We start from the raw sequence: 17060 nt of genomic DNA on the forward strand, positions 1-17060 counted from the left end.
GACATTGCCACAGTTCTTCTGGGTTTAGTCTGTCTCAGTTTGCTCTGTTTCTTCATGTCATTCCAGACAGACTGGATGATGATCAGAGCAGATCTCTGTGTGTTGGGCACTGGCTGTTTGCAGACAAAAATCTCACTGGATTATTACAATTAATTGCAAAATTAATGTTTGGAAATGTAAACTAATATTTCCTACTGACACACTAGAGCAAAAGATTGAAATAACTGACTTAAAACCATTTTTAGCTAGTGAAAATAGTAGTGTTCTAATAATTTTGCCCATCACTGTAGGTTGTGATGTTTGGTCATTTTAATGTGTCAGTCATCAAAACAATACCTGAAGCAAATGTAACTGCAAATATACCAAATGCTTAAAAACAAGTAAATCAAACCCAACTTACTTCTTGTCTCGTCAAGATCACTTCCTTGTGGTCTTTCTGCTGACAGCAACAACTGGCTCAACTCTGCTGTTGACGTAAGGCGCTTGGCCTCTTTTATGACATTTGGCCTGAAGAATGTGTCCCACTTTTGAAGCAGCCGGGAAGATGTCTCTTCATCAAACAGGAGAGTAAAATCTTGCTCCACCTAAAAGAAAGAAGATATTATAACTCTGAACAACACTTACAAATTGTACGCCATTGAAAACATATTACTCCAAACTTACCAGTCCTTTTGTATCCAGGAATCTCGGAAAGGTGGAGAGGATATGAACACTAGAGCCTGGATCTTTAACAAGCTTCTGTCAATGCTGAAAGGTCTCTCTCATTTTCTGGAAAATGACGGACTTGTCTGTGGTATGGTTGAGCAAAGACATGGCTTCTCTGCAAGCATCCCCATCAAGCTGGCCTTCCAAATTAGTAGGCCTTTGACATTTTGGACCTCCTGGTAAACCATCAAGAGGGCTGTCTGGTGGCACAGATCCTCTACGAATTTTCCTGTGGACTGTTTTCAAACGCCATGCGATGTATCCAGTGTTGCTTGCAGCATCATAGAAGTGCTCCTAAAATAGACATTTTTTTTAGTCCTTTGTCATATTCAGGCCAAAATCTCAACGAATGAAATTTCAATGACATAGAAGCTGCCTGTGTCTTAACATTACAAGTATGATATTAAAGTACGAAGTAACAAAGACTATTACGTAGCCTTTCTTGGAATATGGATCTCTGAGGGAAGGGAACAGCATCACTATGCCAAGAGCATACTGTTCTCTGATTACTTTAGTAGGGAGTTGCCTAAGAGAAGATATCAAATTAGTAATCTTAATTTCCACAATGGCCATGCAGTTATTAAGAAAAAAACACAACAACAACATGCAAAACAATTACCCATGATTTTCAATCATATGAGCCACCAGTATGTTAATCATTTGTCTTCTTGTGGAATCAGTCAGGGTTTCTGTGGTTGATACTCCTGAAGCACTGCTTCACAACCAGACTTGATTTTCAGCACATCTTCAACCAACTAATAAAAAATTCTTATTCAGAACACAAATTAATATTTTAAATGAAATCTAAGAGCTTTCTGGACTTTTACTTGACAACCAAAGTAACTACCACTTTCAAAGTCCAGAAAGTTAGTAAAAACATAATTAAAACAACTAATGTGACTCCAGTTGTTTAACCTACATTTTATGAAGTGACATGAGTGCTTTGTTTGCACAAAAACATAGTTTACTATAATGTAACACTATATTTACAAAATATTAATCTCCAATACACATTCATGTAAACAACTCTCACAACAACATAACACGTGTTGAGGTGCTCTCGTGAACACACATTGGACAGTAATATTTTACTGCTCACTTCGCTTCATTAAATTGAGATTAAACAACTGGAGTCACATTAATTACTTTATGCCTTTACTAACTTTCTGGACTTTGAAAGTGATAGCTGCTTAGTTTGTTAATGGAGGTACAGAAAGCTCTCTGATTTTATTACAAATATCTTCATTTGTGTTCTCAAGTTGAACAAAAATCTTCTGGATATGGAATAACACAAGGGCAGTTATAAATGACAGAATTTTCATTATGGGTGAACTCTCCTCTAGAGACTCAAGCACCTGTTTAGCAGATAGTGAATATGCTTCCTCAGTTCTTTGTCTCTTGTTAGGGACCTCATCTATGATTACAGTTGATGCACTTGAGCCGCTGCTCGAGTCAGACAACTCAGAAGAAAATGAGTCTGAAAATTCTAAAGAATCAGATAATAACATATTATAAATATATTAAAAATATTTTGTAGACCAGCACAAGTATCAGAAACATGAAATTGCTCATTTATCATATTGTTAGTGCTGTTAGTTGATAATTCTTTATTAATACCCCTTTTTAAATTCAATAAAACTCACCATCATTTGTGAAAACTTTCAGCACCACATTGCCTTGACCAATGAGGTCACTGAATATTTCTGCATCAACTTCGGTCCCTGTTGCATCCTTGTATATAACTTTTGCATCTGGTGGCAAGCAAAATCTCTCGATGACTGAAAAGATGAGAGGATAAAACTTAATATGCTTTTTAAATCATTCTGAAATAAGCAGACTTTAAATATGGCTCATTTTAAGAAAATAATTGCAGTGTATCCCAAATCAGGCTCTGATAACTAGAAAGATAAATTAGATAATCTTTTATCATATTTTTAATCATTTTAATCACGTGAAATAAAACAAACCTTTTAGATGAAACTGTAGAAAGTCAAACTGCCCTTCAGTAGAATCAAGTTTCACATATTTTTGTTGTTCGCCGTACTTAACCTGGACCAGCATCTTAATTGAGACATGCAAAGACGTTTGACAAATCAAATCGGTGCAATAATCACATCGCAGAGCCAATGTATATATCCATATATATATATAAAATGTTATTATTTATTATTATAAATTATTTAACCACACACTATTTTTTTAAAAACAAGCCTTTGATATATTATCGCTTTACGCTTGTAAAGTTACAGATGGTTGCAGTAGCTATAGCTAGCTAACATTAATCACTTAACGACAAATGACACCGCTATTCTGTCCTTGCATTAAAAAGGCTTTGTAAAGAATATTCTGATTCGTTTTAATAATTCGTTGCATCATTTTAAGTTAAGCAATACATTAAGTCACGGCTACGTTTGTGTTAATTTGACCCCTTGGTCAAGTCAAAATGAGAAAGATGTGGCCACGATTTACATAGGCCTATATCTAACGTTATACATTAAATATATGTTAACAATTGATGTATCGTTTTAATATAAATGTATGAACTGTGAGAAGATACCACAAAGTTAACGTTCTTAACCTTGTTTCTTCCTTTTAGTAAATCGTGGCCACGCTGTGCTAGCCTAATTCGTTTCGTCGTTTTGATTTAAGTATATTACGTTACATTTGTCCACATTTCTTGTGCAGGGCTCCGTACTAAATAATATTGTAGACTACATGCAGCTGTTAAATACATAGCATCAGTCAAAAATGTTTAAGTAAATTTGATTTAATTTCACTTACCATTACAACATCAGGTTAATGGCGGCGATTTCTCCGACTGCAACTGAAATGCGTGGGCGGAGCATAATTAACATAATCTAACATGATCAACTCTCGCCGAGCACGTTAGATTGTTAAAACTGATGATCAACTCCGTGAAATTTAACTCCAACAACTCTACAATTTTTGCACGATTTTAATGTGATTGAAATGTGTTAAAATAACACTTTGAGTGTTGAAATCAACTCAGCTCAAAAGATTTAACTCCATTAATTTCAACTCTATAACACATGCTGCTTTCCTCACTTTTCCAAACTCCCTGAAAACTGCAGTTGTTAAGCCCCTTCTGAAAAAGAGCAATCTTGATAACACCATTTTGAGCAACTATAGACCAATATCTAATCTTCCTTTTATAGGCAAGATTATTGAAAAGGTAGTTTTCAATCAGTTAAACAACTACTTAAACGACAATTTTCAGTCTGGTTTCCGACTGCATCACAGTACAGAGACAGCGCTCGTTAAGATAATAAATGATATTCGCTTAAATTCTGATTCTTGCAAAATATCAGTGCTGGTACTACTAGATCTTAGTGCTGCGTTTGACACTGTTGATCATAACATTCTTCTAGAGAGACTGGAAAACTGGGTCGGTCTTTCTGGGATGGCTCTCAGTTGGTTGAGGTCATACTTAGAAGGGAGAGGTTATTATGTGAGTATAGGAGAGCATAAGTCTAAGTGGACGTCCATGACATGCGGAGTCCCTCAAGGCTCAATTCTAGCGCCGCTCTTGTTTAGCCTGTATACGCTCCCATTAAGTCAAATAATGAGAAAGAACCAAATTGCCTATCACAGCTATGCTGATGATACCCAGATTTACCTAGCCTTAATCGCCAAATGACTACAGCCCCATTGATTCCCTCTGCCAATGCGTTGATGAAATTAACAGTTGGATGTGCCAGAACTTCCTTCAGTTAAACAAGGAGAAAACTGAAGTCATTGCATTCGGAAGCAAAGAGGAAGTTCTTAAGGTGAATGCATACCTTGTTGCTAGGGGTCAAACAACTAAAAACCAAGTCAGGAATCTTGGTGTGATTCTGGAGTCAGACCTTAGTTTCAGTAGTCATGTCAAAGCAGTAACTAAATCAGCATACTATCATCTCAAAAACATTGCAAGAATTAGATGTTTTGTTTCCAGTCAAGACTCGGAAAAACTTGTTCATGCCTTTATCACAAGCAGGGTGGATTATTGTAATGGTCTCCTCACTGGCCTTCCAAAGAAAACCATTAGACAGCTGCAGCTCGTCCAGAACGCTGCTGCCAGGATTCTGACTAGAACCAGAAAATCTGAGCATATCACACCAGTCCTCAGGTCCCTACACTGGCTTGATTTTAAAGTACTTTTACTCATTTATAAATCACTCAATGGCCTAGGACCTAAATACATTGCAGATATGCTCACTGAATATAAACCTAACAGACCACTCAGATCATTAGGATCGAGTCAGTTAGAAATACCAAGGGTTCACACAAAACAAGGGGAATCCGCTTTTAGCTATTATGCTGCCCGCAGTTGGAACCAGCTTCCAGAAGAGATCAAATGTGCTAAAACATTAGCTACATTTAAATCTAGACTCAAAACTCATCTGTTTAGCTGTGCATTTACTGAATGAGCACTGTGCTTCGCCCGAACTGACTGCATTATGTATAATCATTTTCTGTTTTTAACTGTCTTAAATTTATTTTAAATCAATTTTTAAATCATTTTTAAATCATTATATCAATCAGTTTTTTACATTTTTTGTTTTATTGTTGTGATCATTGTTTTTATGATTGCTCTACTTCCTTTTTTGTGATTATTGTTTTTATGATTATTCTACTTCCTTTTATGTAAAGCACTTTGAATTACCTCTGTGTATGAAATGTGCTATATAAATAAACTTGCCTTGCCTTGCCTTGCCTAATAAGCAAGGACCTTAAAGTATAACAAGACATTGTATATGTCTTAATGAATTGTTTTATTAAAATGTGACATTCGTGTTTCCAAGAAGAGGTAGAGTAAGGACAGTAAAAAGACAGGTGATTGAACTGAGGTGATTTAGATCAGTACATTTACAGCATAAGTTAATGAACTGAAACCACCGCTTCAGTTTCTACTAAAACAGTCCAGACTAGCAGACAACAGGGGAATTTAGAGTTTGTTGACAGACTTTCTCTCTTTTTTTCAAAGTAGGTTAATTTTTAAAAGCCAATTTCCGATTAGGCACATACCTTAAAGTCTTACATACAAAAAGCTACTTAACATTTTTCTTCATTCATTTTTTATATTCATGATGTTAGGATGCGCAGGAAATTGAGCAACGGGACAGGAACGACATCCATCAGAGACGTGACCAAGAGACCACACTTACAGAATTTGAAAGGTCTTTGGATAATATCCGTGAAACAATATTTTCTTTAACTCCCCATAGTTTTTTGTTGAGGCAAATGGAAAGAAAAAACAAAAGTGCCGGTCACATGATCTGCAGGAGGGCGGGGCTAATGGTTCGTTCGAGGAGTTCATGGTAAGTTGATAGACAAAAACAACACTGTCGAGCAAAAGCGGCTTATATTGCTTGCCTTTTATTTTAATATGAGAATATTTGTCTCGTCAGTGTATTCGCTCAGCGTTTTGGTCATTTGTATGCCTATAAGTCTTATTGTGCAGCGCATCTTGTGTTTACTGTTAAGTGTTAGCATGCTAGCCTCCTGTACTCACTGTACAATGAGAACCGTAGAGAGTGTATTTACACCCCTTTGAATATAAATCCATCAGTGTGTACATAGTTTATGTAATTAAGTACTTAATTTAGTGTTTAGAAATAGAAAGGAAATCGTACACTTCACATATCGATGACGAGTGACATCATTTCACTGCTGTTTTTCTCATCTCTAGCTTGAAAAACATGGACCAAAAGATCCCATATGATGATTATCAACTGCCAGTAGTGTTTCTTCCTTCCTATGAGAGCCCTCCTGCATGGATCCCTCAACAGGAGGTGACTACTGAACACTACGTTTTCAACTCATCTTTTGTAATCATATATTGATCTAATTTACATCTTTCCTTTTTTATAATCAGAGAATACATCACCCTGACTACAACAATGAGCTCACACAGTTCCTACCTCGCACCATAGTGTTAAAAAAGCCCCCCGGTGCACAACTAGGCTTTAATATCCGTGGAGGAAAGGCCTCGCAGCTTGGTATATTTATTTCAAAGGTCAGTTTTGACAACTGAAAGCTGCTTTGTTTATCTTTTGGTTATAGAATTGACTGGTCTTGCTTGAAATTTTTTGACAGGTGGTACCCGATTCGGATGCCCATAGGGCAGGACTGCAAGAGGGCGATCAGGTGCTTTCTGTCAATGATGTGGACTTTCAAGACATTGAGCATTCGAAGGTAATATCTGAGATGTTGTATGTAAATATCTCGTCTTTTAAACAGAATTGGTGTGATCTTGATTTCTCTTTTAGGCTGTGGAGATTTTAAAGACTGCAAGGGAGATTTTGATGAAGGTTCGATACTTTCCTTACAGTGAGTGTTATATTCATCCATTATTTGAATGATCTGATAATTGAGATATTAAGTGTTTTTAAACCCCGGTTAAGCAAAGCTAGTTGGAGTACCTGACATAAATGTTGTGCATCTGTTTTTCCAGACTACCAGCGGCAGAAGGAGCGGACTGTACACTAGGTGGCAGAGCTGACTTTCCTGACCGAACCAGTTGATGAGGCGTTGGTGTGTCAGCGAAACATTCAGCTGCTCTGCATCATCTTCCTCCCACTAACTATTTTTTCTGACTAAGAGACTGCTCAAAGATATCATCTTCAAACACTTCACGACATGCCTGATGATTCACAGCTTCTTCAACCATAGTGGTGGTTTTGAGCTGTGCCAGTTTTGAATGCAACTGGTGACATTTTAGATACTTTTCCTTTCTCTTCATTCCCTTTCCTTGCTGAAAATAAGCATATTCTGTGAGATACAGTTGAAGTCAAAAGTTTACATACACCTTGCAGAATCTTCAAAATGTTAATTATTTTACTAAAATAAGAGGGATCATACAAAATGCATGTTATTTTTTATTTAGTACTGACCTGAATGAGATATTCCACATAAAAAAATGTTTACACATAGTCCAAAATAATAGCTGAATTTATAAAAATGACTCAAAAGTTCAAAAGTTTACATACACTTGTTATTCAGGAAAAATCCACAAATTCTGTGGTTTTTCAGCATTTTTTGTATTTGAACCCTTTCCAACAATGACTGTGATTTTGAGATCCATGTTTTCACACTAAGGACAACTGAGGGACTCATATGCAACTATTACAGAAGGTTCAAACGCTCACTGATGCTCTGGAAGGAAACACAATGCGTTAAAAGCTGGGGGGTGAAAACTTTTGAACAGGATGACGATGTGTACATTTTTCTTATTTTGCTTAAATGTCATATTTTTTTTATTTAGTACTGACCTTCAGAAGCTACTTGCATGTTTCCCAGAAGACAAAATAAGTTTATTAAATGTACCCTCAAATTCAAAAAGTTCTTAATACATCGTTTTTCCTTCTGGAGCATCAGTGAGTGTTTGAAACTTCTGTAATAGTTGCATATGAGTCTCCCTATGACTTGTCTTTGATGTGAAAAGATTGATCTCAAAATCATAGTCATTGCTGGAAAGGGTTCAAATACAGAAAAATGCTGAAAAACCAAAGAATTTGTGGGACATGAAGGATTCATGGGATCATTTTTATACATTCAACTATTATTTTCTATGTGGACTATATGTAAATGTAGCATGTGAAATATCTTATTCAGGTCAAAATAGCATGGATTTTGTATGATCCCTCTTATTTTGTTAGAATAAGCAAGGTGTATGTAAACTTTTGACTTAAACTATATGTCATGCATATGAACAGAAAACATGGCAGATGTGTTATTTATTGAATGAGATGACTATAAACAGTTACATCATGAAAAAATTACTATTAATCACTGCTATTTCTTCACTTAAAGGCATTTATTAAATGAAGCTGGTATTATGTTTAATATATCATATTATTTTATTAACTAGGTCTTTTTGTGATTACATTTCAGTTTTGTATTCTGTAGCAAAGCATTTAATTGTTTAATGATTGGTGTCCTGCTGACAAACACATTGCTACTGACTAATTAAATGTCATTAAATTAATATGCTCATGCAAAGTACTTTTCGTGCTCATTTTTAAAAATAAACCTTTATGATAAAAGGCGCATAAGGTGGGGAGAGCAAATGCAGGAAGGGAATATTATATTCTCAGATCTTGTTACGCTTACATTTATGACGTTAGGTAGTGTGGTTTGTTAAAAAACTGTATTAACTACTAACTAGATGTACTAAATATATTAAGTATTATTACTAAAGCTATTAAAAGAACAGTTCACCCAAAAATTAAAATTGACTCACCCTCAAAGCATCCAAGATGTTGATGAGTTTGTTTCGTCATCAGAACATACTTGGTTAAGTTAACATTACATGACTTGCTCACCAATGGAGTGAATGGGTGCCGTCAGACTGAGTGTCTAAACTGCTGATAAAAACATTACAATAGTCCACACAGCTCCAGTCGATCAATTATTGTAAAGTGAAAAGCTGCCTGTTTGTAAGAAACAAATCTATTATTAAAATTTTTTTAACTTCAAACCATTGCAAACATCCATTAATCTTAAGTAGTGCTTCCTCCAGTCAAAAAGTCCATCCTCCATTGTCCTCTCACATCAAGATCCAAAAATGTCTTTATGCTGGATTTGTTTCTTACAAACATAGCTTTTAACTAAATTTTAATAGATGGACTAGAGTTATGTTGGTTACTCACAAATTATGTTTTAATGTTTTCTGACGGCACCCATTCACTGCCATACAAGTCAAAAGTTTTTAAACAGTAAGCCTTTTAATAAAGAAGTCTTTTCTGCTCACCAAGCCTGCATTTATTTGATCCAAAGTACAGCAAAAACATTACAACTTTGAAATATTTTTACCATTTAAAATACTTGCTTTTTATTTTAATAGTTTTTAAAATGTAATTTATGCCTGTGATTTTAATGCTGAATTTTTTGCATCATTACTCCAGTCACATAATCCTTCAGAAATCATTCTAAAATCTTACTGTTCAAAAACTTTTGACTGGTAGTGTACATTTCTTTAAATTTGTTCTGATGAGCAAACAAACACATCTACATCTTGGATGTGCAGAGGGTGAGTATTTTCAGCAAAATTTCATTGTTGGGTAAAATAATCTTTTAACATTGAACCAATTTACTAAATGACGTCATTCCATTACACAAAATTCAGTCATAGCTTTTACTGTGTTACTGGAGCTCAGTGGAGCAGATGGCTGTTTATATGCAAATACTGGGTATTAGACCATGATCATGTAAACTAGTATTGTGTAGTGCCATTAATAAACCTACAAAAAGATGCATCACTTATTAGGAGAAAAAAAAAAGGGCGGTTTCCAAACGCACTTTAAACATAATTTATTTAAAATTTATTTAAAAGTATAAAACCTTATTACCCTTCAGTGAGTTAGGACTTCATATACATAAAATTCAAGTTATCAGACACACAAACTTACATATCCATCCTGCCTCAGAAAGAAAAAAACATCAAAAATATGGGTAACTTTGATCCACCAGTATCATGTTATTGCGAATGTCGTTTTCTTTCATGTTCAAGGGCACATATATAACCGAGAAGTACAGAACAACTCAATCATTACATTCCTCTGCCTTCTGTTTTCTTCTGCCTGTTACAGGCAAATGAACTAATACCACTTCAAGTAATAAATCTTGAGGTAATACCACTTTGTGTCTCGGACTGCTTTGGTCATATTACAAGGCCAGGTTTTCTTCCATGGTTGCTTGGTGTCAATCATTTCACACGCCAATACAGACACACCTTTTTGAAAAGGCAAGGCACATAGAAATAAATACACAAACACAAAAGGATGACATTCAGAGGAACCTCTCCCTACCACGGAGACTTAAAACAAAGATTAACTATATTTTGTAAAGAAATAAACAACCTATTCAAAAGCACATAGGTGCTGCTTCATCACAATCATTTAGTAATAAATTACAGAAGCAAAAAGTCTCATTCAAAATAATGAAACACCTTCAAAAGATTTTGAATTTAATTAAAAAGCAACTCCATAGTATTTTCTCGTGTTCAAGTTAGCACCATTGCATATGCGATGCCCTAAAAAACCCAGATGTGGATAATGTAATGTGCAGATCTGTGACTGTAAACACTGAGCGAATGAGAAGGAATGTTGGCATCAGCAAGCTAGAAGTAGGGGCAGAGGTAACTAGACTGACCCTGTCATACCGTCCAGAGTTAAAGACTGTCTGCTTTTGAGCCGTTTTAGCTGCTATCCTCATTCTCTTGAGCATCCCTGGTCGAGCTCTCATCCACGTTTTCGAGCGAGTCTCCACGCTGGATGGACAGCTCTGCTGGATCCATCATGGGCAGTTCACTCTGGATGGGGTACAGCCACGGCTTATGGTCTGGAGAATTTGCCGCTTTCCACGCAGGGTAGTTCTGACCGGCTTTATGTACGCTTCTCAAGACCTGTGGAATGACAGAGGGGAATGAGGGAGCGGCACTAGTATCACTGAACTTTGATCATTTTTTCCTTCTTGTGTAACCCAGACAATGAAATGGAATCCAGTTTTGCTTCATTTTTAAGCTGTGTGGGGACTCAAATTGCAAAGTCTTTTTGCTCAAGCTTAGCTATAAATACATTGCGTTTCTAGTTTCTGTCCTGGTCTTCTGAATTTTTGGCTGTACAAAGTAACACAGTGTGAAATGTCTATAAATCTGACTTCTGAAATAAAGGTGTCTGTTTTTTGTTTTAATACAGTAGAATTACTGGACAAGAAACAATCCACTTAATCCACACATAAAATCATCCTCCTTTTAGACCTAAAACATGGTAAATCAGTTTCAAATTAATGCTTTTCTATTGAAATTTCTTTTGAGAAAGACTGTGCGTTAAAGAAATTGTTGAATAAAGTCATCATTTTGGTTTTCTTTGTGCGTAAAAAAATATTCTTGTAGCTTCATAAAATTAGGGTTGAAGCTCTGATGTCACATGGATTATTTTAATGATGTCCTTACTACCTTTTTTAGGGTTCTTCGTACAGATACTTTCAAGGACTTTTCAAGCACTTTTTTTTTGGATTTTCAAGGACTTCAGTCATCTCATTAATGAAAACAGTGTCTTCTCTTTTTAAATTAAAATTAAGGAATTTGTATTTGCATATACCTTTTTTCTTTTTGTTTTTATCCAGTTTAACAAAAAAAAAACAAAAAAAAACACACACGTTTGTGTTTGTGAATTGTGGGGACTTTCCATAGACTTCTATAGATTTTATACTGACCAAACAATATTGTCTATCCCCTAACCCAACCCTAACCCTAAACCTAGCCCTCACAGAAAACATGTTTGCATTGTTACACTTTCAGATAAACATCATTTACTATTTTTAATCATTTTTTAACATTGTGGGGACCACAGGCCCCCATTGTCCCCACAATGTCAAAAATTTCAGGTTTTACTATCCTTGTGGGGACATTTGGTCCCCACAATGTAGCAAAAACAAGTACACACACACACACACACACACACACACACACAAATCTGAAAAAGATTTGAAACCACTCCAAAATCCTCATCTGAAACAAATTAATAACGATCCACACTATGAAGTGCTGAACTGAATCAAATGACTCACAAACCTGCACCAAAGTCTCGATCTGAATCAAATGAGTTGCAAACCTGCACCGAAGTCTTGATCTGAATCAAATGATTTGCGAACCCACTCCGAAGTTCTGATCTAAATCAAACGATTCACAGTACGTGCTCCAAAGTCCCGAAGTGAATCAAAAGATTTGCAAACCTGCACTGAAGTTTCGAACTGAATCAAATGATTTGTGAACCTGCTCCGAAGTTCTGATCTAAATCAAATGATTCATGATACGCACTTCAAAGCCCCGAAGTGAATCAAATGATTCGCAAACATGCACCGAAGTCTCAGTCTGAAACAAATGATTTGTAAACCCACTTCGAAGTTCCGGCCTGAATCAAAATGATTCGCAATCCACGTTCCGAAGTCCCGATTTGAATCAAATGATTTTCTATACGTGATTTGATTGGAGTGTTTTGAAACACTGATATTTTGCAACGCAATGGTTTAACTGATTAGGAGTTTCGAAAAACTCAGTTTTACCAATCACTATGTGCTTTTCAAAATCGTTACAAGCAATATTGAATTTTTTTTTTTAATCTGTTTAATCTGCATTTGCATTAGTTTGAATCAATTGGAGCGGTTCCAGCGTAAATGACTCACTCAGTTGATTCAGTTAATCTGTTTTATAGATGTTTTATAGATCATTTATTTAATAGATACACTGTCTTTCAATAATTCAAGCACTTTTTTAGTACCTCTTCAGGAATATTGCCATTTTTAAGGGTTTTCCAGGCCTCAAATTTTAAAAAGTCGAATTCAAGTACTTCAAGAACTTTAAGCACTTTGTACGAACTCTGTTTTCTGGGCCTTGAATGTGTCAGTTGCGTTGCTATCTATGCAGAGTCAGAAAGCTAGCGGATTTAATCAAAAATATCTTAATTTGTATTCAGAAGATGAATGAAAGTCTTACAGGTTTGGAACGACATGAGGGTGATTAATTAATGACTGAATTTTCATTTTTGTTTGAACTATAGCTTTAACACCTAATCAGCGCTCATCGGAAAGACAAACATCTCAGTGTTCAATAATACTTTCTAAACACCAAGTGTGACACATAGACTACATTATCAGTGCCCTTTGGACAGAGATACTGTCTGTGAACACTGCAAACAGCCCTGTCACATGCAGTAATAATTCACGAGACTATGACATAGACAAAAAAAAGTTATCTGAACACTCAATGAGGGCTGAAGAACTATTCAAGGCGTTTCTAACACGTGTAAAATGCCACTGCTTGCTGTTTGCTTTGTCAGTGATTAGCACGTGATGATTAATAAAGAAAAGAGACTTGTATTTAATAGGAGCCTAAGCGACACTCTCTACCGTAAATACAAAAAGAATGACTGTAGTCATGCAGCCCACAGACAGAACAAGATAAACAAGTTTCACTTTGGCACAGCAAGTGCTGCGTGAGCGTCTTCAGTACAAGATCTACCAGTAGGTTACCATGGTAACAATTGTGATTTCACAAGCCTTAAACATACACTCGCATCCTCAAAGAGCACATCTATAGAAACAATAGTAAGAGACAAAATATGTTTACTTACTTTTGGAGCCAGGACCTGAGATGCTTTGTTGACGACCCACTTCGGAAGAGAACCTGAAAGATTAAAAAAATAATTACAGAACGGCAACAAATTAAAATCTTACAATGTAAATAAATGATGGGTGAACGATATGTTCATACCTCTGGGATCTGCTTGTGAGAGATACGTGAAGACGCAGCTGTTTGGCCCCGTTGGTTTGATCAAGTAACCTGTCATAAGGGAAACGGCCCTTACCAGATCCTTCCGTGGGGGGAATTTCTAAAATGATAGCAAGAGTTTATTAAAAGATGTATAATTTTTTAAAGGGAACCCTGGGTATTGAGACTTACATGACTTAATATAACATAAATGATGTCTCTTACTGAAATATATAGTGCAAACCCATGTAAGATTTATATTATTTAACAAATCCACATAGTTTCATACAGATTTTTGACTATGGGGAGGTGCCATTATTTTAATGAGGTCAAATGGTTGCACTCAATGAGCTACCAGCAGTGTTGCCAAGTCTGCGCTTTTACCTACTTTAGCACTGTTGCCCCAGGTTGTTTTTCATGTCCGCAGGTTGAAGCGACCCCAAAAATGATATTTACCCCCTGGAATGCGATTTTTTTTCATTTTTATTTTTTTTTAATGCAAAAAACGTGTAGTTTTCCCCACCAAACGCGATTTTTAAGAAGGGAGTTGGGCTAGTTTTGAGTAGCAATTGGGTGGGTTTTGTTGCGAGAACCTGGCAACCCTGGCTACTAGCACTACCTGTTGCTATTTTTACCATAACACAAACCTGAGTACACAACTCTGAAAATAAAATACTGACACGATGCCACATTGTGCAGCTTTTGGTTGTAATTTTCAGTCGGAGGACAACAAGAGAAGCAATGTAAGTCTTCACTACTTTCCTAGCGATAAGAAGAGGAGAAAAGAATGGGAAGATGCCTGTGAATGAATAAAACTTGCAAAAGTCTTTGTTCTCTCCACTTTAGCCCTGACGCCTGATGCTTTTAGTAGACCACAACTACTGAAAGAGCTTACGAATGGCAGAGACAAGAAACGCTAGATGCCATCCTGGCAGGATGCAAACATATGGGCGCTTGTCATGATGCCGTGGCCACTGAAGGAGTTACTCCGCATGGACTTCACAGGCGTTTAGACTTATTTTGGGAAAAATCGATGGTATAGCATTTGGTTTAAGCTTACGCTTAAGATCACTGTATCAGTATTTTATTTCCAGAGTTGTGTTCCGGTAAAAATAGCAACAGGTACAGCCAGTAGCTTACCGAGTGCAACCATTTGACGTCATTGAAATAATGGCGTTCCCTGTAGTCCAAAGTGGATTTTTAAAAAATAAATTTATGGGTTTCTACCACATATTTAAGCGAGATATCATTCATGTTATATTAGATGAAGTAAGTCTCAGTAAAGGTGGTTCCTTTTAAGTAATAACAGACGTCAATAAAAGACGTACCGGATGTTTCACTGAGAAGTTAATGATCACATATTCATTTTCAGACGCCTGCCATGAGCGCAGGGTCACCACATCTCTGTTCTTCAATGGTTTTGGGCAGATCCCTGTGAATAAAGGATTAAAAATATATATTAATTTATCATTATATGACCTGCAGGCCCATAAATAGCCGCAACAGAAAAAGAGGAACAAAGCTGACAATAATACTGACTATAAATCCATACAAAAACAGCTTTTGTCAGCTCTTATTGCACTGTTGTTACTACCACTGTTAGGTCAACTACCAGAGACTAACAAAAGCAACAAGAATGACTGTAAGACAATAAATAACTCTCACTAACTGATACAGATGTAACCGATTACATGACTCACATGAATAGTAGCCCACATCAGCATTGTGAGCCAGACGAGCAATGTCAAAACTCTCAAGCATTGTAGGATCCCATGTCTTGCGGTACACGCCGTCGTGAAGCACATCATACATGGTGGCAGCCGACACATCCTTTATGTTTATTCTACACTGCATCGGAAACAACACATTTGCATTAGTGTTGTTATGGCAGCAGTACACAGGACTCGTCATGTAAATTAAACTGAAATAGTGTGTGGGGGTCCCAGAGAGAATAGGTGTAAAATAAATAATATATAAACACACCCACACATTTACTTTTTAATAACTACTATTAAATAAACCTCTAAACAAAGACACATTAAACATTTTATGATGTAGTAATGTTAATGTACCTAATAAAAGTTATACATAAAAATCTGAAAACGACTGGTTTAAGATTTTTAAAAGGCACCATAAATAAATATTATCATACACACGACATAAGAAGTTAGATGCAGGGCAGGCAGACATCTTACCTTGATTTTGTGCACTTTGGAGTAGTTCCCTTTGTTATTTGTTGAAGCTGATAAAGGGGCCACCTCGACCCAGACCTCCATGTCATTTTTATCATACTTACTAAGCCAGTTCTCCGTGGACAAGCATTGTCTTTTGAACTCATTAAACATGAATTCATCTGGAATGATTCCCGAACTGCGAGACATGCCTGAAACCGAGATTCACCGATCAAAACACTGGGAGAAATAAGCAAGATCCGTTTGCTGCTATCAAGACTAAATATCTTTGTTCTCCTCGCAAAGGATGAGGTGTAACTATTATACCCGGAGATCAACTTTTCAAGCTCGACAAGATTTTTCTGACAAATTCCACACCTGGCGTCAGCGCTTGCTTGTGGAAAAAATCTCGTCACCACTTCCGGAAGTAGAACAGGTGTATTACAACACTGCAAGGTGCGCAGCTAGTCAATGAGTACTGAATCACACTGATTTAGCACACTGACAGCATCCTCATTTATACTCACTGGATTTTATGTTCTTGAGTGAGACTGTTGAAAAGCTGGGACAAACTGGGTGTGTCGGAACGCCAGTATTGATTGGCCATTCGGGTGTAGGGCCAGTGGTCTCTCCGCTTATTTGCATGATTAATTCATAACGGAACCACTAAAACCAGCTCCGAACTCCGCCTTGTGTTCACCGACCGAAACCCGTCAAGTCACCGGAACAACATTCAACCAGCTTGGGCAGTGAGTCATCAGTAAGAAACTAAATTTCATGAATGTTTCTGTGGATAGTGGGCCAAACAGAACTTAAAGAGTTTAAATAGATATTAATTAAATGTATTAAAAAACGTTATTTTGATAAACGAGCCAAACAGCGTTTAAAACATTAAACCATTAACCTTTTGC

The 17060-nt window shown here is 36.4% G+C and overlaps 3 protein-coding genes across 5 annotated transcripts; 1 reads left to right on the top strand and 2 right to left on the bottom strand.

Moving 5' to 3' along the window:
* Nucleotides 1-291: 291 nt before the first annotated feature.
* Nucleotides 292-2766, bottom strand: LOC127176683 (uncharacterized). Its single transcript, XM_051128471.1, has 5 exons — nucleotides 2673-2766; nucleotides 2349-2483; nucleotides 1325-1394; nucleotides 1132-1231; nucleotides 292-578 (listed from the first exon to the last, which is right to left on the bottom strand). Exons 1-5 carry the CDS (start codon nucleotides 2764-2766, stop codon nucleotides 318-320), a joined length of 660 nt encoding a protein of 219 aa, XP_050984428.1. The 3' UTR covers nucleotides 292-317.
* A 3122-nt stretch (nucleotides 2767-5888) lies between these two features.
* pdzd11 (PDZ domain containing 11) lies at nucleotides 5889-8452 on the top strand. Its single transcript, XM_051127596.1, has 6 exons — nucleotides 5889-6026; nucleotides 6398-6500; nucleotides 6584-6724; nucleotides 6805-6903; nucleotides 6978-7038; nucleotides 7163-8452. Exons 1-6 carry the CDS (start codon nucleotides 5950-5952, stop codon nucleotides 7195-7197), a joined length of 516 nt encoding a protein of 171 aa, XP_050983553.1. The 5' UTR covers nucleotides 5889-5949; the 3' UTR covers nucleotides 7198-8452.
* A 1197-nt stretch (nucleotides 8453-9649) lies between these two features.
* stard14 (START domain containing 14) lies at nucleotides 9650-16836 on the bottom strand. Of its 3 annotated transcripts, none has more exons than XM_051127589.1 (7): nucleotides 16677-16836; nucleotides 16174-16361; nucleotides 15679-15826; nucleotides 15307-15410; nucleotides 13982-14099; nucleotides 13842-13894; nucleotides 9650-11113 (listed from the first exon to the last, which is right to left on the bottom strand). In XM_051127589.1, the coding sequence occupies exons 1-7, from the start codon at nucleotides 16792-16794 to the stop codon at nucleotides 10907-10909; spliced, it is 936 nt and encodes a 311-aa protein (XP_050983546.1). In that variant the 5' UTR covers nucleotides 16795-16836; the 3' UTR covers nucleotides 9650-10906. The 3 variants fall into 3 exon arrangements, with proteins under 3 accessions (XP_050983546.1, XP_050983548.1, XP_050983547.1); XM_051127591.1 differs by lacking the exon at nucleotides 16677-16836 and adding an exon at nucleotides 16477-16661 and having other exon boundaries at nucleotides 9661-11113; XM_051127590.1 differs by lacking the exon at nucleotides 16677-16836 and adding an exon at nucleotides 16528-16676 and having other exon boundaries at nucleotides 9662-11113.
* Nucleotides 16837-17060: the final 224 nt, after the last annotated feature.

Source organism: Labeo rohita, chromosome 14, assembly GCF_022985175.1.
Source record: "Labeo rohita strain BAU-BD-2019 chromosome 14, IGBB_LRoh.1.0, whole genome shotgun sequence".
NCBI classification, from domain to species: domain Eukaryota; kingdom Metazoa; phylum Chordata; class Actinopteri; order Cypriniformes; family Cyprinidae; genus Labeo; species Labeo rohita.

Excerpts from the sequence above, each read along its gene's own strand:
- LOC127176683 (XM_051128471.1), bottom strand. The coding sequence starts at position 2,766 with ATGCTGGTCCAGGTTAAGTACGGCGAACAACAAAAATATGTGAAACTT. Across the intron at positions 1,395-2,348 it reads GAAAGTTTTCACAAATGATG|AAACCCTGACTGATTCCACA; the intron begins GTGAGTTTTATT and ends TATCAACCACAG. Across the intron at positions 579-1,131 it reads CCAAGAAAGGCTACGTAATA|CAAGATTTTACTCTCCTGTT; the intron begins GTCTTTGTTACT and ends TTTTAGGTGGAG.
- stard14 (XM_051127589.1), bottom strand. The coding sequence starts at position 16,794 with ATGCAAATAAGCGGAGAGACCACTGGCCCTACACCCGAATGGCCAATC. Across the intron at positions 15,827-16,173 it reads CCAAAGTGCACAAAATCAAG|TGTAGAATAAACATAAAGGA; the intron begins GTAAGATGTCTG and ends TTTCCGATGCAG. Across the intron at positions 11,114-13,841 it reads CTCAGGTCCTGGCTCCAAAA|GTCTTGAGAAGCGTACATAA; the intron begins GTAAGTAAACAT and ends GTCATTCCACAG.
- pdzd11 (XM_051127596.1), top strand. The coding sequence starts at position 5,950 with ATGGAAAGAAAAAACAAAAGTGCCGGTCACATGATCTGCAGGAGGGCG. Across the intron at positions 6,027-6,397 it reads GTTCGTTCGAGGAGTTCATG|CTTGAAAAACATGGACCAAA; the intron begins GTAAGTTGATAG and ends TCTCATCTCTAG. Across the intron at positions 6,725-6,804 it reads TTGGTATATTTATTTCAAAG|GTGGTACCCGATTCGGATGC; the intron begins GTCAGTTTTGAC and ends ATTTTTTGACAG.